Here is a 25,875-nt window from a genome sequence, read left to right as displayed (position 1 = left end):
TTTGTTCTAAACCTGTCCCCTTTCAATTTCTCCGAGTGCCCCCTTGTACTTGTGGTGGTCCTTAATTTGAAAAATCTGTCCCTGTCTACTTTTTCTATGCCCTTCAGGATCTTGAAGGTTTCTATCATGTCTCCTCTAAGTCTCCGCTTTTCCAGTGAGAAAAGTCCCAACTGCTTCGTGTGGAGACAGCAAGGGCGGGCAGCGGCTGAGGAAGCCAAAGGGAGAGGAGAGGAGGCGTTTGTGTTTTTTTTCTTTCTTTCAGGTCGGAGGAGGCAGGGGATAGCGACAGCGCAGAACGGGTGGCGAGAGGTAGCTCCGCCCACCCGTGCCGCGTCACAGCAGCATCGGTGCCCGGACTCCCCCCCTTAAAAGGAGGGGCCAGCGGCGCTAAGGCTCCTCAGCGCGTGGAGACAGCAAGGGCGGGCAGCGGCTGAGGAAGCCAAAGGGAGAGGAGAGGAGGCGTTTGTGTTTTTTTTCTTTCTTTCAGGTCGGAGGAGGCAGGGGATAGCGACAGCGCAGAACGGGTGGCGAGAGGTAGCTCCGCCCACCCGTGCCGCGTCACAGCAGCGTCGGTGCCCGGACTCCCCCCCTTAAAAGGAGGGGCCAGCGGCGCTAAGGCTCCTCAGCGCGTGGAGACAGCAAGGGCGGGCAGCGGCTGAGGAAGCCAAAGGGAGAGGAGAGGAGGCGTTTGTGTTTTTTTTCTTTCTTTCAGGTCGGAGGAGGCAGGGGATAGCGACAGCGCAGAACGGGTGGCGAGAGGTAGCTCCGCCCACCCGTGCCGCGTCACAGCAGCGTCGGTGCCCGGACTCCCCCCCTTAAAAGGAGGGGCCAGCGGCGCTAAGGCTCCTCAGCGCGTGGAGACAGCAAGGGCGGGCAGCGGCTGAGGAAGCCAAAGGGAGAGGAGAGGAGGCGTTTGTGTTTTTTTTCTTTCTTTCAGGTCGGAGGAGGCAGGGGATAGCGACAGCGCAGAACGGGTGGCGAGAGGTAGCTCCGCCCACCCGTGCCGCGTCACAGCAGCGTCGGTGCCCGGACTCCCCCCCTTAAAAGGAGGGGCCAGCGGCGCTAAGGCTCCTCAGCGCGTGGAGACAGCAAGGGCGGGCAGCGGCTGAGGAAGCCAAAGGGAGAGGAGAGGAGGCGTTTGTGTTTTTTTTCTTTCTTTCAGGTCGGAGGAGGCAGGGGATAGCGACAGCGCAGAACGGGTGGCGAGAGGTAGCTCCGCCCACCCGTGCCGCGTCACAGCAGCGTCGGTGCCCGGACTCCCCCCCTTAAAAGGAGGGGCCAGCGGCGCTAAGGCTCCTCAGCGCGTGGAGACAGCAAGGGCGGGCAGCGGCTGAGGAAGCCAAAGGGAGAGGAGAGAAGGCGTTTGTGTTTTTTTTCTTTCTTTCAGGTCGGAGGAGGCAGGGGATAGCGACAGCGCAGAACGGGTGGCGAGAGGTAGCTCCGCCCACCCGTGCCGCGTCACAGCAGCGTCGGTGCCCGGAATCCCCCCCTTAAAAGGAGGGGCCAGCGGCGCTAAGGCTCCTCAGCGCGTGGAGACAGCAAGGGCGGGCAGCGGCTGAGGAAGCCAAAGGGAGAGGAGAGGAGGCGTTTGTGTTTTTTTTCTTTCTTTCAGGTCGGAGGAGGCAGGGGATAGCGACAGCGCAGAACGGGTGGCGAGAGGTAGCTCCGCCCACCCGTGCCGCGTCACAGCAGCGTCGGTGCCCGGACTCCCCCCCTTAAAAGGAGGGGCCAGCGGCGCTAAGGCTCCTCAGCGCGTGGAGACAGCAAGGGCGGGCAGCGGCTGAGGAAGCCAAAGGGAGAGGAGAGGAGGCGTTTGTGTTTTTTTTCTTTCTTTCAGGTCGGAGGAGGCAGGGGATAGCGACAGCGCAGAACGGGTGGCGAGAGGTAGCTCCGCCCACCCGTGCCGCGTCACAGCAGCGTCGGTGCCCGGACTCCCCCCCTTAAAAGGAGGGGCCAGCGGCGCTAAGGCTTCTCAGCGCGTGGAGACAGCAAGGGCGGGCAGCGGCTGAGGAAGCCAAAGGGAGAGGAGAGGAGGCGTTTGTGTTTTTTTTCTTTCTTTCAGGTCGGAGGAGGCAGGGGATAGCGACAGCGCAGAACGGGTGGCGAGAGGTAGCTCCGCCCACTCGTGCCGCGTCACAGCAGCGTCGGTGCCCGGACTCCCCCCCTTAAAAGGAGGGGCCAGCGGCGCTAAGGCTCCTCAGCGCGTGGAGACAGCAAGGGCGGGCAGCGGCTGAGGAAGCCAAAGGGAGAGGAGAGGAGGCGTTTGTGTTTTTTTTCTTTCTTTCAGGTCGGAGGAGGCAGGGGATAGCGACAGCGCAGAACGGGTGGCGAGAGGTAGCTCCGCCCACCCGTGCCGCGTCACAGCAGCGTCGGTGCCCGGACTCCCCCCCTTAAAAGGAGGGGCCAGCGGCGCTAAGGCTCCTCAGCGCGTGGAGACAGCAAGGGCGGGCAGCGGCTGAGGAAGCCAAAGGGAGAGGAGAGGAGGCGTTTGTGTTTTTTTTTCTTTCTTTCAGGTCGGAGGAGGCAGGGGATAGCGACAGCGCAGAACGGGTGGCGAGAGGTAGCTCCGCCCACCCGTGCCGCGTCACAGCAGCGTCGGTGCCCGGACTCCCCCCCTTAAAAGGAGGGGCCAGCGGCGCTAAGGCTCCTCAGCGCGTGGAGACAGCAAGGGCGGGCAGCGGCTGAGGAAGCCAAAGGGAGAGGAGAGGAGGCGTTTGTGTTTTTTTTCTTTCTTTCAGGTCGGAGGAGGCAGGGGATAGCGACAGCGCAGAACGGGTGGCGAGAGGTAGCTCCGCCCACCCGTGCCGCGTCACAGCAGCGTCGGTGCCCGGACTCCCCCCTTAAAAGGAGGGGAGCCAACGGCGCCCAGCCGTTCGGCGCGCGGCGAAGGCGAGCGGCAAAGGCGCTCGCCTTAGCGAGAGCGCCTTTGCGAAGGAAGCCTGTGAAGGAGCCCAGGCAGCCCAGCAGCAAATCTAACCCAACTTCTAACTTCTAACCTCAATAACTTCTAACCTAAAAAAAAAAAAAAATTTCTATTCTCTTTCACTCTTATCACTCTTTCTCTCTCTCTACTTTTTCAGATAACTGCACGTCAGGCACCGCTCCCAAATCACCGAGGCTACAGGAATGGAGGCTACAGGAACCCAGGGGAGCTACCCAGTTTTCTGCATCGAGTGCCATATGTATGACTACCTCCCCTCCGGGAGGCAGGTATACATTTGCAATCGATGTCAGGAACTGGATAGCCTGAAGAAGGAGGTCGGGAGACTGCAGGTTCGAGTACAAGAACTGGAGGGACTGTGCACCCTGGAAGAACAGTGTTGGACAACCGTGGACACCGCCAGAGAGAGCCACATCGCAGAACAAGTTAGGGAGCTCGAGAAATTCATTGAGGAGGCCTGCAAGAGGGTAGGGGCACAGGACCACCAACACACCAGGAGGGAACCGACAGTTGGACGACAGGAATCACCAGACACCATCGAACTAGGACCTTGCGGAGGACCTGGGCAGGCAGAGGAGGAGGAGATCCATCAGAGCCAGGAGAAAGGACTAGCGAACTGCGCAGATGACACAGACCTGAGACCAGGGGCGGAGACACAGCAGAGCCCAGAGGACGGACAAACGGACTACACATATGACACAGATCTGAGACCAGAGAGACAGTTGAAGAAGGGGAGATCGGCTATCGTGGTCGGGGACTCAATACTGAGAGGAGTAGACAGTCATATAGCCGGAGGGAGAGAGGACAGACTGGTAACATGTCTCCCAGGGGCAAGAACAAAAGACATCATCAATAATATCGAGAGGATCCTGGAGGGAGCCGAGACGGAGGAGACAGCAGTAGTAATCCACATCGGAACCAACGACATCAGCAGGAGAAACTTCAACAGGACTACACTAACGGACCAGTTCAGGACCCTGGGGAGGAAACTGAGACTAAGGACAAGGAAGATAGCCTTCTCAGAGATCCTGCCAGTACCGAGAGCGGACACAAAGAGACAGAGCGAACTACAATCAATTAACTTCTGGCTGAGGAGATGGTGTGAGGAGGAGGGCTTCCACTTTGTTAGGAACTGGACTACCTTCTTGGGGAAGAACAAGCTCTACAGAAAAGATGGACTGCACCTTAGCACAGCTGGGACGAGGATGCTGGCACGCAACGTCCAGAACGTCATAGACTTGGCTTTAAACTGAGAAGAAGGGGAAAGCCGATAGTCGACCTGACCTCGACACATCGGACATCAGTACCTGACAAAGGTACTGAACTGGGACAGTGTATAAGAGGACTCGGGACTGAGGGTGTATGGGTTGAAAAAGGACCTAAAGACGCATTGCAGGGATCGAGGGCACAAATGGACCAGGTAAGCGGCAACAACACAGAACAACAGGAAACAGAGGGGCAAAGTCATTGTGAAAAAGAGCCCAGAATTGAGTGGGAATTAGGAGAGCAGGAGGCGCAGGGGAAACAGGCAGAGGACGTCACACACACACAACAGGAGGAGGAGGAAGCTCAGGGGCTGGTAAACCATGAGGGAAACTACAGGAATACCAAAGCACAAGGGAAACAAAGAGAGAGGACAAAAAACTGGGTCTTAAACTGCCTATACACAAATGCTAGGAGCCTGAGGGCCAAAATGGCAGAACTGGAAATCACAGCCAGCAATAAGGACCTAGACATAATTGGAGTCACAGAAACGTGGTGGACTGAGGACAATCAATGGGATGTGGCCATACCAGGGTACAAGCTATACAGGAGAGACAGGATACATAAAAAGGGTGGAGGAATAGCGCTGTACATAAAAGACTCCATACCATCAGTCAGGACGGAAACAACAGTACGGGCGGATGGACTGGAATCACTATGGGTTAAGCTACAGGGAGGAGCAGGAGCAGACATTAAACTGGGTCTGTACTACCGCCCACCTGGACAACCAGAAGAAATCGACCAGGAGATGGAGGCTGAACTGAAGCAGGTATGCAGAAGCGGAAATGTGGTGGTGATGGGGGACTTCAACCATCCTGGGATAGACTGGAGTATTGGGCACTCAAACTGCGCAAGAGAAACAAAATTCATAGAAGTCACGAGGGACTGTTTCATGGAGCAGCTGGTCACGGAACCAACAAGGGGAGATGCCACTCTCGACCTAATCTTCAACGGACCAGGGGGGACAGCAAAGGAGGTGGCGGTATTACCCCCACTAGGTAACAGCGATCACAACATGATCCAGTGCAGGCTTGAAATTGGATCATCAAAGGGGAAAAGAACCACAACGACGGCACTCAACTTCAAAAAAGGAAATTATGATGCCATGAGAAAAATGGTGGGAAAGAAGCTCAAAGGCAACATAGGGAAGACGGAATCCGTAGAAAAAGCCTGGACCTTATTCAAGGAGACTGTGCACGAAGCACAAAGCATATGCATCCCCAAGTTCAGAAAAGGGTGCAAAAAAAATAGAACAAAAAACCCCGTGTGGATAACAAGTGCAGTGAAGAAGGCGATAAGCGACAAGAAAGCATCGTCACCGAGTGGTTAGAAAAGCAAAAAGAGAATACGAAGAGAGACTGGCAAAGGAAGCAACAAACTTCAAGTCGTTCTTCAGATACGTCAAGGGGAAGCAACCGGCGAGAGAAGAATTGGGACCATTGGACGATGGAGATAGAAAGGGAGTTGTAAAAGAAGAGAAAGAGATAGCTGACAGGTTAAATGAGTTCTTCACGTCAGTCTTCACGATGGAGAATATAACCACCATTCCAGAACCCGAGGAGATCGTAATAGGAGACAAAGACGATAAGCTGGTCGATTTAGAGGTAAGCCAAGAGGATGTACTCAAGCAGATTGACAGACTAAAGAGCGACAAATCGCCGGGTCCGGATGGCATTCACCCAAGGGTACTCAAGGAACTAAAAGACGTAATAGCGGAGCCACTTCGACAGATATGCAACCTATCCTTAAAAACCGGAGAGATCCCGGAGGATTGGAAAATAGCAAATGTCACGCCCATCTTCAAGAAGGGCGCAAGGGGAGACCCGGGAAACTACAGGCCGGTGAGCCTGACCTCAGTCCCGGGAAAGATGATGGAGGCACTGATTAAAGACAGCATCTGTGAACACATCGAAAAAAATGGGCAGCTAAAACCGAGTCAACATGGCTTCTGTAAGGGTAGGTCATGCCTCACAAACTTATTGTACTTCTTTGAGGGAGTGAACAGCCAGGTGGATAAAGGGGAATCTATAGACATCATTTACCTTGACTTCCAAAAAGCCTTCGACAAGGTGCCACACGAGAGACTGCTTAAAAAGATATGGAACCACGGGGTACAAGGGGAGGTCCACCGATGGATCAAAAACTGGCTGGCAAACAGGAAGCAGAGGGTTGGCGTAAAGGGACACTACTCAGACTGGAAAGGGGTCACGAGCGGAGTCCCGCAAGGGTCGGTGCTGGGACCGCTCTTGTTCAATATCTACATAAATGATCTAGAGGCGGGAACTAAGTGTGAAGTCATTAAATTTGCAGATGACACCAAACTATACAGCAGGGCTCAAACCAAGGAAGACTGCGAGGATCTCCAAAAGGATCTAACGCAGCTGGAAAAGTGGGCCGAAAAGTGGCAGATGAGCTTCAACGTGGGGAAATGCAAGGTCATGCACGTGGGGAAAAAGAACCCAATGTTCACATACAAAATGGGGGGAACACCACTAGGGGTTAGTAACCTGGAGAGAGACCTGGGAGTGATGGTAGACGCAACACTGAAGGCATCGGCGCAATGCGCCACAGCCTCTAGGAAAGCAAACAGAATGCTGGGTATCATTAAGAAGGGTATTACGACCAGGACGAAGGAAGTCATCATGCCGCTGTATCGTGCAATGGTACGGCCGCATCTGGAGTACTGTGTCCAGTACTGGTCGCCGTACCTCAAGAAAGACATGGCGGTACTTGAGGGAGTACAAAGAAGAGCAACCAAACTGATAAAGGGAATGGAAAATCTCCCATATACCGACAGATTGAGACAGTTGGGACTTTTCTCCCTGGAAAAGCGAAGACTTAGAGGAGACATGATAGAAACCTTCAAGATCCTGAAGGGCATAGAAAAAGTAGACAGGGGCAGATTTTTCAAATTAAGGGGCGCCACAAGTACAAGGGGGCACTCGGAGAAACTGAAGGGGGACAGGTTTAGAACAAACGCTAGGAAGTTCTTTTTCACTCAGAGGGTGGTGGATGCATGGAACGCACTTCCAGAGGCTGTTGTAGACAAGAAAACATTAAATGGTTTCAAAGAAGGTTTGGATAGATTCCTAGAAGAAAAAGGGATTGGGGGGTATAGATAGGATAGACCATTGCTCAGGCAATGGGCCTGATGGGCCGCCGCGGGTGCGGACCGCTGAGCAGGATGGACCTATGGTCTGCCTCAGCGGAGGCAACTTCTTATGTTCTTATGTTCAACCTGTCGGTATATGGGAGATTTTCCATTCCCTTTATCAGTTGATCATGGTGTATGTATTTTTTATGTAATATTATAGTTTTGTATGTAAGTTTGTAACCCGCCCTGGGTAAATGCGGGATATAAATGAATAAACAAACAAAGTTGTTCAAAGTTGTTAAATTGCAAGAGGATACCGGGCATCAAAATGGCAGATGATATTTGATGTGAGCAAGTGCAAAGTGATGCATGTAGGGAAGAGGAAACTATATAGCTGTGTGATGCTGGGTTCTGTGTTTGGAGTCATTGCCCAGGAAAAGGATCTAGGTATCATTGTTGAGGATATGTTGAAACCTTCATCTCAATGTGCGGCAGTTGCTAAGAAAGCAAATAGAATGTTAGGAATTATCAGGAAAGGAATGGAAAATGTTATAATGCCCTTGTATTGCTCTATGGTACGGCTGCACCTTGAATACTGTGTGCAGTTCTAGTCACCATATCTCTGAAAATAATAGCAGAATTAGAAAAGGAACAAAGAAGGGTGACAAAAATGATAAAAGGGATGGGATGACTTCCCTATAAGGAGAAGCTAGGGCTCTTCAGCTTGGAGAAGAGATGGCTCAGGGGTGATATGATAGAGGTCTATAAAATATTAATTGGAGTGGGAAGGTAGATGTGAATCGCTTGTTCACGCTTTCCATAAATACTAGAACTAGGGGGTATGCGATGAAGCTACTAAGTAGTAGATTTAAAACAAAGCAGAGAAAATATTTCTTCACACAATGTGTAATTAAACTCTGGAATTCGTTGCCGGAGAATGTGGTGAAATTAGCTTAATGTGTTTTTTTTTTAATGGCTTGGATAATTTCCTAAAGGAGAGGTCCATAGGCCATTATTAAGATGGCTTGGGGAAATCCACTGCTTATTCATAGGATAAGCAGCATAAAATCTGTTTTACTATGTGGGATCTAGCTAGATACTTGTGAACTGGGTTGGCCAGTGCTGTTGGAAACGGGATATAGGCAGTCCCCGTTTTCGAACATCTTACTTAACGTCGGACTCATACTTATAAACGGGGGTCCTACTCTACCTTCGATGTCCCAATGTACTCCTCCCTCCTGAGTCCCAATGCGCCCCTCTCTCTCTCTCCCTCCCCCTCTCCATTCTGTGCCCCAAGTACATGCCTCCCTCCAGAGGGTGTTTACCTTCTGGCTGGCTCCCTCCTCCTTCCAGCCACAGTCGTTTCTCTGCACAAAGCCACTGGCAGCGGTTCATAGGTGTGTCCCACGGCTGATCCGGAAGCCTTCCCTCTGATATGGGAGGAGCTTCCTCTGATGTCAGAGGGAACGTTTCTGGCTCAGCCGCAGGACGCACTTAGCAGCTGCTGCCAGCGGCTTTATGCAGCAAAGCGGCTGGAAGGAGGAGGGAGCCGGCCAGAAGTTAAACACCCGTCGGAGAGAGACATGCACTTGGGGCATAGAATGGAGGGAAGGAGAAAGGGGCCTGTTGGGACATAAGAGGGAGCACAAACTTCAGACAATGGATGGAAGGAAGGAGGGGGCATGAACTTGGAACACAGAATGGAGAGAGGGAGGGGAGCATGAGCCATAGGATGAAGAATGGAGGGAGTGAGGGAAAGAGATGCTGAGGTGGGAGAGAGAATAGAAAAGGTGAATTGGGTGATTGAGAGAGAGGGAAAGAGAGATGGTGCACAGGGGGAGATGAAGAAAGAGGAGAATTGTTGGGCATATGGAGGGAGAGAAAATTATTGGACATGGTGGTAGGAGAGGAGTGAGATAGAGATGAGAGGGAGTAATGTTTGATGTGGTGGTGGAGAGGGAACAGTGGGATGGATGAAAAAGTATGCAAGAGGGGCCTCAAGAAGGTGGAGAAGGTGGGAAGAATACTAGGACCCGAGTTACACACAAATTCAACTTAAGAACGGTGTAAAAAACAGAACTCGTTAACCCAGGGACTGCCTGTACTAGGCTTGATGTACCTTCGGTCTGTCTCAGTATGGCAATTCTTATGTTCTTATGACTTCTCTTTTAGAAAATTATACAAACTTTTTTTTTTTAAAAACCCTGCTAAGCTAACCGATTCCACCACATTCTCCAAAAACAAATTCTAGAGTTTAATTACACATTGTGTGAAGAAATATTTTTTGCGGTTTGTTTTAAATCTGTTATCTAGTAGCTTCATCACATGCCCCCTAGTCCTAGTATTTTTGCAAAATGTAAACAAGCAATTCACATTTAACTTTTCAGCTCCACTGAGTACTTTTATAGACCTGTATCATATGACCCCTGAGCCATCTCTTCTCCAAACTGAAGAGCCCTAGCTGCTTTAGCCTTTCCTTATAGGGAAGTCGTCCATCCCTTTTATCATTTTTTGTCACCCTTCTTTGTACCTTTGTCTAATTCCGTGAAATATTTTTTGAAATATGGCAACTAGAATTGCACACAGTATTCAAGTTGTGGCTGTATTATAGAGCGATGCAAGGGCATTATAACATTTTCATCTTAGTTTTCCGTTCCTTTCTTGATAATTCCTAACATTCAATTTGCTTTCTTAGCAGCCGCCACCTCTGCTTGCTTATGTATATATTTGGATTTATATACCATCCTCCCAGAAGAGCTCAGAACGGGTTTCAAGTTTACATACATAATAAAACATCAGCGTATACATAATAAGGCAAACATGGTTTATATAATAAAGTAGAATAGGGTATAAGCATGACAGTGCATTTTAGGTCTTACCTTGATAATATATTTTCCAGTAGATAGGTGAGAGGTTCTAGACAAGTGGGATCTGGGACTGTATTCTAGATCTCCGGATCCCTCAAAGGCTTTAGAAACAGGGGACAATCCCACAGTTCTGCGTTAATCATTTAAGTCTGCGGTTATGCCAGACCTCATTTTGGAGTCTTTGCATGGAAAGGAGGAAGACTGCGAGTACACACCACAAAGCCACGAAGAGGAAGTGGATGAAGCCAGCTGAGTGGCTAAATTCAAATCCTGCAAAGACTCTGAAATGAGGTCTGGCAAAACCTCAGATTTAAATAAACATAGAATCGTGTGATCCAAAGATCCAGCATACAGCCCCATAACTCGCCTGTTGCACTGGAAAGATTATCGAGGTAAGAGCAGAGATTGAGCAAAGTTTATATTTTTTATATGCCATTACTTTTTATTTTTTGCATTATCTTGCATCAAAAAGTCAATATTATGCATATTTGCCTGGGATATAGTTACTATTTGTCCAATAACAGTTTATTAGCCTAATAGATTTAATGAACAACATTAAAGACGGTTTCTCATTAAGATCTGTCAGCTATTGTCAAGTGCACTGGATTGGCCAGAATGCTAGTTTGATGGGTTATTGGTTTGATCTAGAGAATGACACTGGGACAAATTTGTCCCTGTCCCAACAGGAAATCAATTTCCCCATCCCGTCCCCGCACGTTTGTCACTACCCCTGCCCCATTCCTATAAGCTGTGCCTTAACCGCACAAGCCTTGAACACTTATGATTTTAAAGTGTTTGAGGATGGAAATTGCAAGAATGGGGACAGGATGGGAAAATGAGTTTCTGTGGGGACAGATAAAAATCTGTCCCCATGTCATTCTCTAATTTGATCTAGCATGTCATAATGTTCAGAGCACGATATTGGTTTTTGTTTGATGCTGATGGGCTTCCTCACTTTCCTTTGACAGTGCTCTCACACATTCTGTGGTAAGGAAGAAATATCTGGCTCACGCAGGCAGGGCATCCCTGACACCAGATGAAAGGCGCCAGCTGAGGGAGATCATAGAAGATGAGCTGCTAAAAGTTGAGGTGAGAGAAGACTTGCATTTCTTAAGATCAATAGATCATCAGCAGAATTGTGAGCGGCATGAAGAGTTGAAATGACTAGGTGTCTTCCATAATGTGGTGGCACCCAACCTAATGGCTACCTCTAAAGGCACAGGAAGTTGGGTTTTCACAGTATTCCTAAAAAAATCCACAAGAGAGGTTTACACATATTAGATACTGTGTGTGCAGATATATCTGATACATATTCATACCATGTTTCCCAGAAAATAAGATTTACCCTGAAAATAAGCCCTAGCATGATTTTCGGGGTAGGTCTTAATATAAGCCCTTTCCCCGAAAATAAGCCCTAGTAGCCTTCTATCACCCGGGCGTTCCTCTTCCACATTGCTGCTGGGTGATAGAAGGCTGCGAAGCAGCCTGTCTAGATTGCTGCCAACGCTGCCGGTTTGTTATAAGGCAGGGATCTCAAAGTCCCTCCTTGAGGGCTGCAATCCAGTCAGGTTTTCAGGATTTCCCCAATGAATATGCATTGAAAACAGTGCATGCACATAGATCTCATGCATATTCATTGGGGAAATCCTGAAAACCCGACTGGCTTGCGGCCCTCAAGGAGGGACTTTGAGACCCCTGTTATAAGGTATTTATTTTGGTCTCACGGTTCGGATGGGAGGGAGAGATGGGTCGGCGGGGGGATAGAAAGATGCTACACGGGAGGAAGGGAGGGATAGAAATGGCAAGGGTTCTGCTGCACAAGGGATGGGAGGGATTAAAAGATACTGCACAAGGGGATGGGTGAGAGGGGAGCAAAGATGCTGCACATGTGGGGGAGAGAAAGGAAGAATTGGGGTGGAGGAGAGGAAGAGAGAGATGATCATTGTACATGAAAAAAATAAGACATCCCCGAAAATAAGACAATGTCTTATATTAATTTTGAGCCCAATAAAGGCACTAGGTCTTATTTTCGGGGAAACATGTTAGGAATATCTAGAAACTGTTTGGTTAGAGTGGCCCCCAAGGATAATTTATAAGTCTGCTTATAAAGATATTTATTGATTTTTAGGATTTATTTACTGGCCAAGGGGGAGTAGATAATAAAGAGTCTGGACATAGCCAATAGACAATTTCAGCAAAAAAAAATATTCCTATAACTATAAGTAACATACTATGCCACATTATATACAGTACTGCCCCGAGATTCGCGGGGGTTCCGTTCCAGGAATCCCCACGAATCTTGAAAAACCGCAAATACGGTTTTTCAGGGGGAGCCTTAAGAGGGCAGCGGGAGAGGGCAGCGGCAGCTTTGACATGCAGCTCCTGATTGGATAAGGCCTGACTTAGTACAGAAAGAGGCGGTCGGAGCATACCGTAAGTGATTTCCTGCACTTGCGGCGCTCCGGCTGCTCTCTCCTGCCTCTCCCGCTGCCCTCTCCTTGTCGGCGGTTCGCAGTCAGAAAATACCGCGAATGACCGTGACCGTGAACCACCAGGGGAACACTGTACTATATCAATATAGTGCATAATAAAATATCTTAAAAAGCAGATAAGACTTTTTATTTTCTATTTAACTTCTGTTACCCTAACTTAAAGTTGTGCATGAAGTCAGATAGGTGCATGAATATGATCTCAGCTAGGGTAGGAGTGAATAAGCAAGTCCTGCTTACACTGCCAGTCCTTGTGTATTAGAGTGGTCCAAAAAAAATCAAGTTCATGGAACATGACCTCCACAAGTCTTATTTTTGTTCTTTGCCTGATCACTGTTAATTATGCCAAATTATAAGCATTTTGGTGAACATTTAAAGGTCATTCAGTGATTTTTAATACATAAAACGCAAGTACAGAATTTATATTAATTTTCTATTTAAACCTGAATTGTGAGCAAATGTACATTGAAAAGTTAAACTACATATTGAAAATAGGTTTGATAATTTGTTAGACTTTGTATGGTCAGATGACAAGAGTATCTGATAAAAGCATTAGCTGTATATATGCCAAAAAGATCATTAAGATTGGAAGCAGCAATTAAATTGGTGGTGGTCTCAGTGCATTTATATGTCAACAAGACAGGCATGTTTCTCAATAGGAGGGACTAGATTGTGGAATTTTTTTTACTTGGTCAACTATGTTTATTTAAGAATGTGGAACAATTTAGGCGGCTGCTCAAGACTCATTTGTTTATGAAGAAGTATTTTTGCTGAGCAAGTTCATTTATGTTCATGTAAAAATATGGAGCATTTTAGATGACTCCTCAAAACATATTGAAAGGGCTGTTCTGTTGCTGGAATAGAGTGTGAATTTACAAGAAAAATTAGCAAAGGTAAGAACCCAATCTTTCCTTACTGTCTTATGAGAGACATCGGGATGGAGTTGATTTGGGGGTTTATAAGAGTTTCTGGGGCTTCCTTGAGGGTCGCCCACCCCTAAAACTTGTTTTTGCCATTTTTTTGACTATTTTTGTAGCTCCCCTGGGCTGGTTTTGGCACCAAAATCATTGCTGCAGTGACCATCTTGGGTTTCCTGATTTTATTTTAAAAGCATCTCCTTGCCTCAGAACACCTTGTTTGGGTCTAGAAACAGGATGGATTCCACAGGTGGTTTAACCACTGTAGTGTGCCAATTTGTAGTGTGCTGGATGGGCACCTGAGGCGCGCCCTGGCCCTCATTCCATGGTACTTGAGGGGTGAATGGGAGCGACGGGCTTAGCTCTACTGAGAGCCTCCATAGGCACAGAAAGCTCAAGAAGTGGGACATAAATCCCTCTTAGAGTCCTCTTGCTTGCGATCCAGTGCCACCTGCAAAGCAAAAATATGTGGATACCATTATTACAGGGAGGTCCCTTGAAGTAGTCTTAAAGAGGACCTCCGAGGACTCTGGTCTGTTTTTTGACTCTCTGTTTTGTGGCGCTCATATGATGCCTCTATGAACTACATACAGTTCCCAGGTCCAGCTGAGGCAGTTCCAGTTAGCATGCAGGAAGGTTTATCCCTGCAGAATCTGGCTCCTTTTCAAGAAAGGGGGTCTCTGGGAACCTGAGATACAGTCAAAGAAAGACTGGGATGATTGAAGATCCAAATCTATGCTGCTGCTTTTCTCCAGAAGTGCTTCCTCTGTAGGAGACCTAGGTTCTTGTGGGAGTGAGTATAGCCAGGAGGCCGTAGCAGCCCTAGATCAGGGAGAGAATCTGATATTGTGCAGGCTCTTTAAGTCAGCCAACTTAAATTAGATCACTGCAGTCTTTCTGCAGGAACTAGAGTTATAGGTTCCGCAAACTCTTTCGACACAGTGCTCACTGTTGAGCAGCTCCAAGACCCAAGCCACATGTTTTCCTTCGCATCCTGAGATCACTATGATGCTGACGGAGAATTGGGAAATTCCAGAGGGGCCAAGGCAATAACTAAGCACAAGATTTCCATCAACTGTTTATGCTACCTAATGTGGATTCCTTGGTGGCACAGATTACAAAGTATACTTCTCTTCCCAGTGAAGGTGGTGTGGACCTGAAGGATGCTCAGGATTGCAGACTGGATCTGATTCTCAAAAGGCATTTTGATGCCTCGGTTTTGGGTCTTAAGACAGCAACTTCCTTCTTGGTATGCACCTGCCATAAAATACTACACCAGGCTCCAGCTTCGGAAACAAGCACATAACTCCAGATGGTTCAGCTGGGGATGGATTATGTCGCAGATGCTATGCGTGATGTGTTTAGAGTCTTGAGGGGCCTTAGGTGCCTGAAACAATCAGAGACTTAGGCCCCTCCCAGTGCATCCCAGGGTACACCAGGAAGGGGAAGGCCTGCTATTTTGAAGAGGTGGGCCTGTCGGCAGGAGAGAGTGGATATACCTCCTGTTGGTTTTCTATCCAAAGGTACAAGGGAGGTGTGGAGGGGTATGTGGTGTGTGGGAGGGGGCTCTCTTTGGAGGGGTGCTGTGGGGGGGATTGGTGGGTGGGAGGAATTGCAGCAAGAGAATCTTCAATCAGATGAGCTGGCAGGAATCCCTCAAGCTGCAGTTTTAGGGAATCCTGCCAGCTCAGCTGATTGGGGATTCCTCTGCCGTGATCAGCTGATGGCAAGCTGTAGACACTTTTCGGAATCCCTTGGCAAAGATAGGTGCTGGAAATGTAGAACAGGGTTTTCCGGGCCTACATTTATGGTGCCTATCTTTGCGTAAATCGTGCCTACATAGGTGCTTGAGGTGCAATTCTCTAACCAGCGCTGTCATGTGATTCACACACAATTGGCAGCTGCTTTTAAGGTGGCCGCTGACATGGGTGCTGGTAAGAGAATCCAGGCAATTATTCCAGCCTGGCTAGTGGTTATCACAGGGGTCTCAAAGTCCCTCCTTGAGGGCCGCAATCCAGTCGGGTTTTCAGGATTTCCCCAATGAATATGCATGAGATCTATGTGCATGCACTGCTTTCAATGCATATTCATTGGGGAAATCCTGAAAACCCAACTGGATTGCGGCCCTCAAGGAGGGACTTTGAGATCCCTGGGTTATCAGGTCTTTTAAAATTAGACTCTTATGCAGACGGATCATGCATTCAGAAACAGACATTCTAATGGTACGTAGCTTCATCTGGTGTTATGTCTGCACTGTGCAATGTGTTTTAGGTTCCTACGTTCCATCCCTCTGTAATGGTAGGGAGAAGTGGATTATATCTTTCCATTGCTTATAATCACTTCTGGCACAGATGTAGCTTGTGTTGTATAACTTCTAATCATTAATGAAACAGAGTAAAATAGTGCCATCTTTAGTGTGAATGCACAGATGTAGCTTGGTCATGTTGGGGTTCTTGTTGATGGCTGAAACCATGCCGATGCAGTGAAACAATATAGCCTCAGATGAGATTATTGCTATATGCCCCAGCAGCCAGTCCTACCTGAGTTCTATAAGATGAGTTCTATAGGATTAGGTAACACATTGACGAAATGGGTTGGGAGCCGGCTTGGAGGTAGGCTCCAAAGGGTGGTGGTGAACGGCACCCCCTCCGAAATGACGGAGGTGATTAGTGGAGTACCACAGGGCTCAGTCTTGGGCCCAATCCTATTCAACATCTTTATAAGAGACTTGGCAGAAGGGCTTCGAGGTAAAATAACATTATTCGCCGATGACGCCAAACTGAGTAATGTAGTGGGCAAATGCACAACAGACGAAGATTCAGTGCCCGACAACATGATGCACGACCTATTCCTACTGGAGCGATGGTCTAGGACATGGCAACTCAACTTCAATGCCAAAAAATGCAAAGTTATGCACCTGGGCAGCCAGAATCCATGCAAGTCTTATACCCTTAATGACGAGATCCTAGCAAAAACGGTAGCAGAACGAGACTTGGGGATAATCGTCAGTGAGGACATGAAGTCTGCCAATCAAGTGGAGCAGGCTTCGTCCAAGTCAAGACAAATCATGGGCTGCATACGAAGGGGTTTCGTCAGTCGTAAGGCGGAAGTCATTATGCCATTGTATAGATCCATGGTGAAGCCCCACCTGGAATACTGTGTGCAATTCTGGAGGCCGCATTATCGCAAGGATGTGCTGAGACTGGAGTCGGTGCAAAGAATGGCCACCCAGATGGTCTCGGGACTCAAGGATCTACCATATGAAAAACGGCTTGACAAATTACAGCTATACTCGCTCGAGGAGCGCAGAGAGAGGGGAGACATGATCGAGACGTTCAAGTATCTTACGGGCCGCATCGAGGCGGAGGAAGATATCTTATTTTTCAAGGGTCCCACGACAACAAGAGGGCATCCGTTGAAAATCAGGGGCGGGAAACTACGAGGTGACACCAGGAAATTCTTTTTCACTGAAAGAGTGGTTGATCGCTGGAATAGTGTTCCACTACAGGTGATTGAGGCCAGCAGCGTGCCTGATTTTAAGGCCAAATGGGATCGGCACATGGGATCTATTCACAGGGCAAAGGTAGGGGAGGGACATTAAGGTGGGCAGACTGGATGGGCCGTGGGCCCTTATCTGCCGTCTATTTCTATGTTTCTATGTTTCTACCTTTGCTAAGAGAAAGCCTATTAACATTAAACATAATTTCCAGTGCAATAGGTTAGACATTCTGGACAGATGGTTGTGTCCCCATAGCCGCTTTCCATCTGCAGAAGGAATCCACTCCAGATTTTTTTCTTTGTGCCTCCATTGTACTTCACTGGGCTCCTTAGTTCCACCTACAGTTTTTCCCTTCTGCACATGTGCCAGCAGGAGTGTGTGTGTGCTGCTGTCCATTTTATTTTATTTGATGTTTTTTCATCTTGTGGTGGGTTTTTTTTTTCGAGGTTTCTTGTGCTCAGAGCAATTATTCAGCTCTATCTGTACTGAGATCACAGACTTTGGTCTGCAGCTGGCAGGCCAATTCCTGGTGATACCTGTCAGTCAGCCAGCCTGCATTTGCTTCAAAGGAGCTCGGGGTGGACCCCATTTTTCTCCTGCTGAATGATGGTTCGAGCGCAGGCTGTTGGGCATCCATAGGAGACTTGGTGGTGTCTCGCAGGTGCCGACTGTGTCTTCTCACCTCTGCCCAACTATGAGCGAGTCTGTTGATCCGCAGGGGTGGAGGTGCAGTCAGGCATAGGGTTTGACTGGTAGCCCGAAGATCAGCATCGAAGAGGCATTCCCAGCATGAGGCAATGATTCTCTAATTCCAGCTACTGTTAGAGAGCTGAGGCAGGCTGCACATTTCCAGCACAAGTTGCAGTGAGTAAATGCTGTCGCAGCTTGTGAGGTGAATCGGGGGAGGTTTGAAAATCAAAGATTTGACAGTTTCTACATGACCTCTATTTCCCACCTAAAAAATTCTTAAATCGCTGTTTTTGTACTTTTTTAATGTGAAAAATATCATGATTTTGGTGTGAATTTCTTAGTGGTGACCATCTTGGATTTTAAGCTATCTTTTTTTTTTTTTTAAAGCTCCCTGCTTCTCCAAAACTGCAGTTTTTACCTCAAAACTTGTTGGGATGGAGTCCTTGGGATCTCCTAATATAAATTCTTGCCAGATTTGCGCAAATTTACCACCTCAAGAGCATCCTTGAGCCACGTAGCGCAGTCAGGAGAGGCATTTGTACCAAGCTTAGCCTCTCCCATGCTTACGTAGGTGGCCAAATTCTCAGCTAACCCAGTGGGGCGATCTTTATTTTTGGGGCTTGGCACAGCTGCTACATAGTTCTGTGCACCTGGCTGCGGACCCGCTGCAGCCTAAGAAATGCTAAGTTAAGTTATCAAAAGGTGACTCTACGCCCCAGGAACCAAAGGCTTTCTCAGAATTTATGAAACATTTGTAGAAATCCTGAGAGAACATTCGTAGAATGTGTTTCAAAGCCGACGTTCTTCCCTTGCACAATTCTGTTCCTCCTCCAATGTGTCTCTCAGTGGTGTTGCTTCTATGGGCACGTCCTCAACTCAGTTGGCCACTCTTCTTGCGCTTCCTGATCTGGGATATCCTGATAAGAACATAAGCAGTGCCTCCGCCGGGTCAGACCATAGGTCCATCCTGCCCGGCAGTCCGCTCCCGCGGCGGCCCAAACAGGTCACGACCTGTCTGAATCACCAGAAGGGGCTCCCTTGCCACCTTGGTTTCTCATTGAAGTCCTATCTTCCCATCGAAGTCCTAACCCTCCGGTCTTGCACATGCACGACCTGGTTGGGTTTCTATACTTATTACCTGGTTAGCTTTCTATACTTGTGTTACATCCCAGCTCCTCCCTCAGTATCCCACGATCCCTTTATCCCTCAGGAATCTGTCCAATCCCTGTTTGAATCCCTGTACCGTACTCTGCCTGATCACTTCCTCTGGTAGCGCATTCCAAGTGTCCATGACCCTTTGGGTGAAAAAAAACTTCCTTGCATTTGTTTTGAACCTATCTCCCTTCAGTTTCTCCGAATGCCCCCTCGTACTTGTTGTCCCCTTCAGTCTGAAGAATCTGTCCCTATCCACCCTCTCTATGCCCCTCATGATCTTGAAGGTCTCTATCATATCTCCCCTGAGCCTCCTTTTTTCCAGAGAGAAGAGCCCCAGCCTATCCAACCTCTCGGCGTATGGGCAGTTTTCCAGCCCTTTTACCAGTTTCGTTGCTCTCCTTTGGACTCTCTCAAGTACCGCCATGTCCTTCTTGAGGTGCGGCGACCAATACTGAACGCAGTATTCCAGATGTGGACGCACCATCGCTCGATACAATGGCATGATGACTTCCCGCGTCCTGGTTGTTATGCCCCTCTTTATGATGCCCAGCATCCTGTTGGCTTTTTTCGAGGCTGCTGCGCACTGTGCAGATGGCTTCAGTGATGCATCCACCAGCACACCCAAGTCTCTCTCAAGTCTGCTGTCTCCCAACAATGCCCCCCCCAATTTGTAGTTGAACAACGGGTTCTTTTTCCCTATATGCATGACCTTGCATTTTTCCACGTTAAAGCACATTTGCCATTTGTTTGCCCAGTCTTCCAGCTTGTCCAGGTCCCTTTGCTGGTCCTCACACTCCTCCCTGGACCTAACTCTGCCGCACAGTTTGGTATCGTCTGCAAATTTTATAACCTCGCACTTTGCCTCCTTTTCCAGGTCATTGATAAATATGTTGAAGAGTAACGGCCCCAGCACCGATCCCTGTGGCACACCGCTTGTGACCCGCCAGTCAGAATATTGGCCCTTCACTCCGACCCTCTGCAGTCTACCCGACAACCAGTGCTTGATCCATCTGTGCACATCCCCTCCCACCCCATGGTTCCACAGCTTCCTAAGCAGCCTTTCATGTGGCACCTTGTCGAAAGCCTTTTGAAAATCGAGGTAAATGATGTCTATGGGTTCCCCATTGTCCACCCGACTGCTTATTCCCTCAAAGAAGTACAGAAGGTTCGTTAGGCACGACCTTCCCTTACAGAATCCGTGCTGGCTTGTTCTCAGTAGGCCATTCCTCTCGATGTGCTCGCAAATGCCGTCCTTGATCATAGCTTCCACCATCTTCCCTATAATTGAAGTCAGGCTCACCGGCCTGTAGTTCCCGGGGTCACCCCTCGATCCCTTCTTGAAGATAGGTGTGACATTCGCCAATTTCCAGTCCTCTGGTACCTCACCAGTTTTCAAGGATAGGTTGCAAACATGCTGGATTGTGCCCGCTATTTCTTGTCTTAGTTCCTTCAGAACCCTTGGGTGGATCCCGTCCGGGCCCGGTGATTTACCGCATTTTAACCTGTCTATCTGTTTGAGGACATCCTCCTTACTTACCTCTATGTGCTCCAATTTTTCGGCCTGTTCCCCACTCATGAGCTCCTCTGAGTCCGGTATATTAGATGTGTCTTCGCTCGTGAAAACCGACAAGAAGAACGTGTTCAACCTCTCAGCTACCTCTTTATCCTCCTTAATCACTCCCTTCCTATCCCCATTGTCCAACGGCCCCACCTCCTCTCTCGCTGGTCGCTTCCCCTTTACGTAACTGAAGAATGCCTTGAAGTTTTTCGCCTCCCTGGCCAGCCCCTCTTTGTATTCCCCTTTCGCTTTTCTAACCTCTCGGTGGCATTCCTTTTGGCATTTCCTGTGCGCCTGGTGATTTTCCTCCGTTGGGTCCTTTTTCCATCTCCGGAAGGATACTTTTTTGTCATTTATTGCCCTCTTTACTTCAGTTGACATCCAAACCGGGTCCTTTGATCACTTGTTCTTGCAGCCTTTCCTGAAACTGGGGACGTACATTCTTTGTGCTTCCTGCAGGGTGTCCCTGAATAGGGTCCAGGCGCTTCCCACAGTCTCCATCCTAAAGATGTTTCTGAGCTTCCTCCCCACCATTTCCCTCATAGCAACATAGTTCCCTTTCTTGAAGTTGAGCGCAGTTGTTGCGGTCCTCCTTTCTAATGTGAATCTGATCGCGTTGTGATTACTGTTGCCTAGTTGTCCTCCCACTTCTACCCCTCTTGCAGGCCCCCCTAATCCGTTTAGGATGAGGTCAAGAGTAGCACCCCCTCGCGTCGGTTCTTTGACTAGTTGCTCCATGAAGCAGTCCCTCACAGCTTCTACAAATCCTGTTTCCCTAGTGCAGTTGGAGTGACCCGTACTCCAGTCTATTCCCGGGTAGTTGAAGTCCCCCATCACTGTTACACTTCCAGTCCTGCATTCCTGTCTCAGTTCCGCTTCCAAGTCGTGTCCGACTCCTTCTGGCGTACCAGGTGGGCGATAGTACAGCCCCAGTTTTATGCCTGCACCCTTGTTTCCCGGCAATTTGACCCATAGCGATTCCAGCCCCTCTGCCTTCGTTGCCATATCCATCCCGACCGAGTGGATAGAGTCCTTTATATATAGGGCTATGCCTCCCCCCTTCTTGTGGGTCCTGTCCCTCCTGTAGAGCTTGTACCCCGGCAGCGCCACATCCCATTGATTTTCCTCTGTCCACCAGGTTTCTGCAATTCCAATTATATCTAGGTCCTCCCCCTTGGCCACGACTTCTAGTTCACCCATCTTGGCCATGAGGCTTCTTGCATTTGCGTATAAGCACCGCAGGTCCCATCGTTTTTCCTCCACCTCTGCATTTACCTGGGCCGCCTGCCCTTGGATTTCGGGCAGTTCTCCTGTTCCCTGTGCTTCTGCTTTGCCCTCAGCCTTTACCCTCTTAGCTTTCAGCTTCCCCACATTCCCGCCACCCCACTTCCCCGCTTTTCCTCTGGGTTTTCTAGCCCTACCGGCCCCCTCCTGGGCTATCATCCCTTGAGCCTCTGTTTGAGCCCCCTCGCCTTGTGGTACCTCTATATTGCCCTCAGCTTTCGCCCTCGTGCCACCCAGTCCCCCTGTGTCTCCATGTCCCTTAGTCTTCTCCCAGCAAGCTCCCTTTACCTGATGTTTCCCTCGCTGTTTGATCATAAGATCCTCCGGTCCCTCTGCTTCCTCCCTGCAGTCAGCCTGTTCAGCATCTGTTCTGGATACTGTTGTCCGAAGCGTCAACATCAGATCAGCTGTCGGCTTTCCCCCTCTCCTCAGTTTAAAGCCCTCTCGATCTCCTTCCTCACATTGGCTGCCAGTAGTCTAATTCCCGCTGTGCTCAGGTGCAGGCCGTCCCGCCGGTAGAGATTGCTCTTTCCCCAGAAGGACGTCCAGTTCCTCACAAAGTGGAAGCCCTCCTCCTGGCACCATCTCTTCAACCATGCATTCACAGCCTGGAGGTCTGCCTGCCTCTTTGCATCTGCTCTCGGTACAGGCAGGATCTCCGAGAATGCTATCCTCCGTGTGCTCCGCTTCAGCTTTCGTCCCAGGACCCTGAACTGGTCAGTCAGTGTGGCCATGCTGAAGTTCCTCCGGCTCACATCATTCGTTCCGACGTGGGTTATTACCGCAGTCTCCTCTGTCTCTGCTCCATCCAGGATCCTCTCGATCCTATCAGTGATGTCTCGTGTCTTGGCCCCTGGGAGACAAGTCACTAGCCGGTCCTCCCTTCCTCCAGCTACGTGACTGTCTACCTCTCTCAAGATCGAGTCTCCCACCACAATAGCAGACTTCCCTTTCCTCAGCAACCTCCTCTGCCTCAGGTCCGTGTCCTTGGTGTAGTGCGGTGTCTCTCCCTCGGGGTCCCAGTGAGTCGCGGTCTCCTCCTCTTGCGTGGTTCCTCCGCTAGGTCCTTCCCCGGTGTCGCCTTGTGGATCCTGGATCTCGTCTGCCGACATCCGTCTGTGCAGCTGCTGGTCCCGTTCCTCCACCTTCCTATAGGCCTCCTCGATGAATCTCTCGAGGTCCCTCACCTGGTCCACAATGGGGCCTGCTCCATCTGTGTTCTGAGTTGACCAGCTCGTCTCCTCTGTGGTGCGCAGTCCCTCCAGTTCCTGGACCCTGACCCTCAATCTGCCGACCTCCATCCTCAGGCTTTCCAGTTCCTGACACCGACTGCATATGTACTCCCGCCTTCCCAAGGGGAGGTAGTCGTACATATTGCACTCTGTGCAGTATACCGGAAAGTACCTCTGGGATCCTGGGTCCTCCATCGCTCTCGTAAAGTGCTGGTGTGCTCCTGCTGATTGGAGCCTGTTATTTTGTTAGCTTCAGAATCCAACTGTCGTCACTGCAGGCGCTTCACAAAGGCGCGCACTAAGACGCATGCTGTTGGCGCTGTGCTCTTTTAAATGTTCCCTTTCGGTCAGGGAGAGGGGCGGAGCAGGGCTCCCACGCTGCCTCTCTTCGGGAATAATCTGGATACGCTGTCTCCCGCTGGTGGCCTGAAAGGGGGCCCGGCTGGGCTGCTGTGCTCTTTTAGATGTTCCCTTTCGGTCAGGGAGAGGGGCGGAGCAGGGCTCCCACGCTGCCTCTCTTCGGGAACAATCTGGATACGCTGTCTCCCGCTGGTGGCCTGAAAGGGGGCCCGGCTGGCTGCTGTGCTCTTTTAAATGTTCCCTTTCGGTCAGGGAGAGGGGCGGAGCAGGGCTCCCACGCTGCCTCTCTTCGGGAACAATCTGGATACGCTGTCTCCCGCTGGTGGCCTGAAAGGGGGCCCGGCTGGCTGCTGTGCTCTTTTAGATGTTCCCTTTCGGTCAGGGAGAGGGGCGGAGCAGGGCTCCCACGCTGCCTCTCTTCGGGAACAATCTGGATACGCTGTCTCCCGCTGGTGGCCTGAAAGGGGGCCCGGCTGGCTGCTGTGCTCTTTTAAATGTTCCCTTTCGGTCAGGGAGAGGGGCGGAGCAGGGCTCCCACGCTGCCTCTCTTCGGGAACAATCTGGATACGCTGTCTCCCGCTGACCAGCTTGCTGACCCCTTATTTGTAGTCGCAGCACTTTCTAGTATGGGAGTCCAGGGACTGTGTGCTGGATCTACAGATCCCTCTGTGGTTTTTGAACCTGGGGACACTCCCATGGTTATTTGTTTATCTAAGTCTGTGACTTTGTCAGATCTTATTTCAGAGTCTTTGCAGGAGTTGAATTTAGTCACTCAGCCAGCTCTGTCCACTTTCTCCTTCTGGCTTTGTGGTGTGTGCTTGCAATCTGCTACTTTCCTCTGGCACCCTGATATGAGCGTTCTAATCTCAGTATGACTCTCCAGAAGGTGCTCTTAAGATAGCAAGAGCCATGTCTCGCTTGTATCCTCTGGCACAGGAGTTCCAGCAGCTTCTGGGTCAGTCTAGGGTAGATTCTTTGGTTGCACAGGTGACTTAAGTGCATCTCTCTTCCTAGTGAAGGTGTGGTGCTTAAAGATAAGCAGGACCACTGTATGGATGTGGTCCTCCGAAGACTGAAGCATCTGCTTTAGGTATAAAGGCTGCTTCGGTGGTGTCCTTTGTTACATGCACCTGTCTCTCTCGGCTGCGCACGCTGGAGAATGAGGCTATGGATCCTCCTCAACTTTTGGCTGGGTCAGATTATGTTGCTGACACATTGTGTGACCTTGTACGGGTACTAGCAAAGGTGTTGGGCTACTCCATTTCTTCTTGCAGGATGCTCTGGATCAGACAATGGGCTGGTAATTCCACTTCCAAAGTTACTTTGGTTTCCGATTGGTCTCGCAGACTGTGGTACACAGATCTGATATGTCTTCGCAAGGATCGCAGCCTTCAGCTGAGCCATCCGAACCTGCTTAAGCAGGGTCTGGCTGTATGGAGGACTCTGATCACTTTCTTACAGCATGGTTCTTGAGTCTAATCTAATCTTCCATTTGTGTGTCGCACAAACCTATGCAGGCTTTAGGTGACTTACAGTGAAAGGAAAGAGAGGGGGAGTGTGCAACCTTAGAATATAAAGGTTATTCTGATGTGGTTATTGATGCACTTCTCAAGTCTAAGAAGTTGTCTACGGTTTCTGTTTATGCTAAGGCATGGAAGGCTTTCTAACACTGGTGCACTCAGGACCAGGGAAACCCTTATTTGAATTGGTGATTTTTGCCTTTCTTAAGGCTGGTCTTGATGGTTCATAGTCAAATGCACGCAAGACAACAGCGCGCAGACAAACAGGCGCAAGACAACTGAGCACAAAGACAACTGAGCGGCAAGACAACTGCGCTGAGTTATCCTTGCGCTCAGTTGTCTCTTGCACTATTATCTTTGCGCTGATTTTTCTTCGCGTTTTTGTCCATGCGCTGTTGTCTTGCGTGCATTTGACCTGTCACCGGTCTTGATGAAGGTCTCTCTGTAGAGCCTCCTTGGGTCAATGTGTCTGGGCTTTCTGTTTTTGGGGGGGGGGTTTTGAGCCCAATATCATCGTTCCTCTTTGGCGTCTCATCCTAAAGTCACGTTTTCATTTTCACGTGATTTTCATATTTCTTGTCTCCCAATGGCACAAGTCTTTCAACAAGTTGCACGCGGCTTTTGAATCTTCTCCTCTGATGCTACTGGAAACAGGAAGTTGCGTCAGAGAAGAAGTTTCAGGCAGCCACATGCGACTTGATGAAAGGCTCGGGCAGCTGAGAGACAAAAAAATGAAAATCACCAAGAAGGTGAGGGGACGGGAGGGATATGCCCGGATGGCGGCAATCAGGAGGGAGTGAGTGGGCTGCTGGGCCGCAAAGGATGCGGGAGGGAAGAACAGACGCTGCATGGAAATGGGTAGGGGAGAGAGAGGGGAGCACGCTGTGAGGAAATTGGGAGGAGAGAGAGAGGGGAACACGCTGGAAGGAAGTGGAAAGAGAGGGGGAGGGGGAAGGAGAAGATGCAGCATGTTAGTGGGTAGGAGAGAGCGGGGAGAAGGCTCTGA

At 49.6% G+C, this 25,875-nt stretch overlaps 1 protein-coding gene across 1 annotated transcript in view; it reads left to right on the top strand.

Annotated features, from left to right (window-relative positions):
* The window catches only part of HIRIP3 (HIRA interacting protein 3), an 83,230-nt gene that overhangs the window by 5,882 nt on the left and 51,473 nt on the right, over positions 1-25,875 (top strand). Inside the window, exon 2 of the mRNA XM_033947107.1 lies at positions 11,134-11,254. Coding sequence (XP_033802998.1) covers positions 11,134-11,254 — 121 coding nt within the window. The remainder of the gene's footprint in view (positions 1-11,133; positions 11,255-25,875) is intronic.

Source organism: Geotrypetes seraphini, chromosome 5 (genome assembly GCF_902459505.1).
Source record: "Geotrypetes seraphini chromosome 5, aGeoSer1.1, whole genome shotgun sequence".
Classification (NCBI taxonomy): Eukaryota; Metazoa; Chordata; class Amphibia; order Gymnophiona; family Dermophiidae; genus Geotrypetes; species Geotrypetes seraphini.
This window is presented reverse-complemented; position numbering and strand designations above follow the sequence as displayed.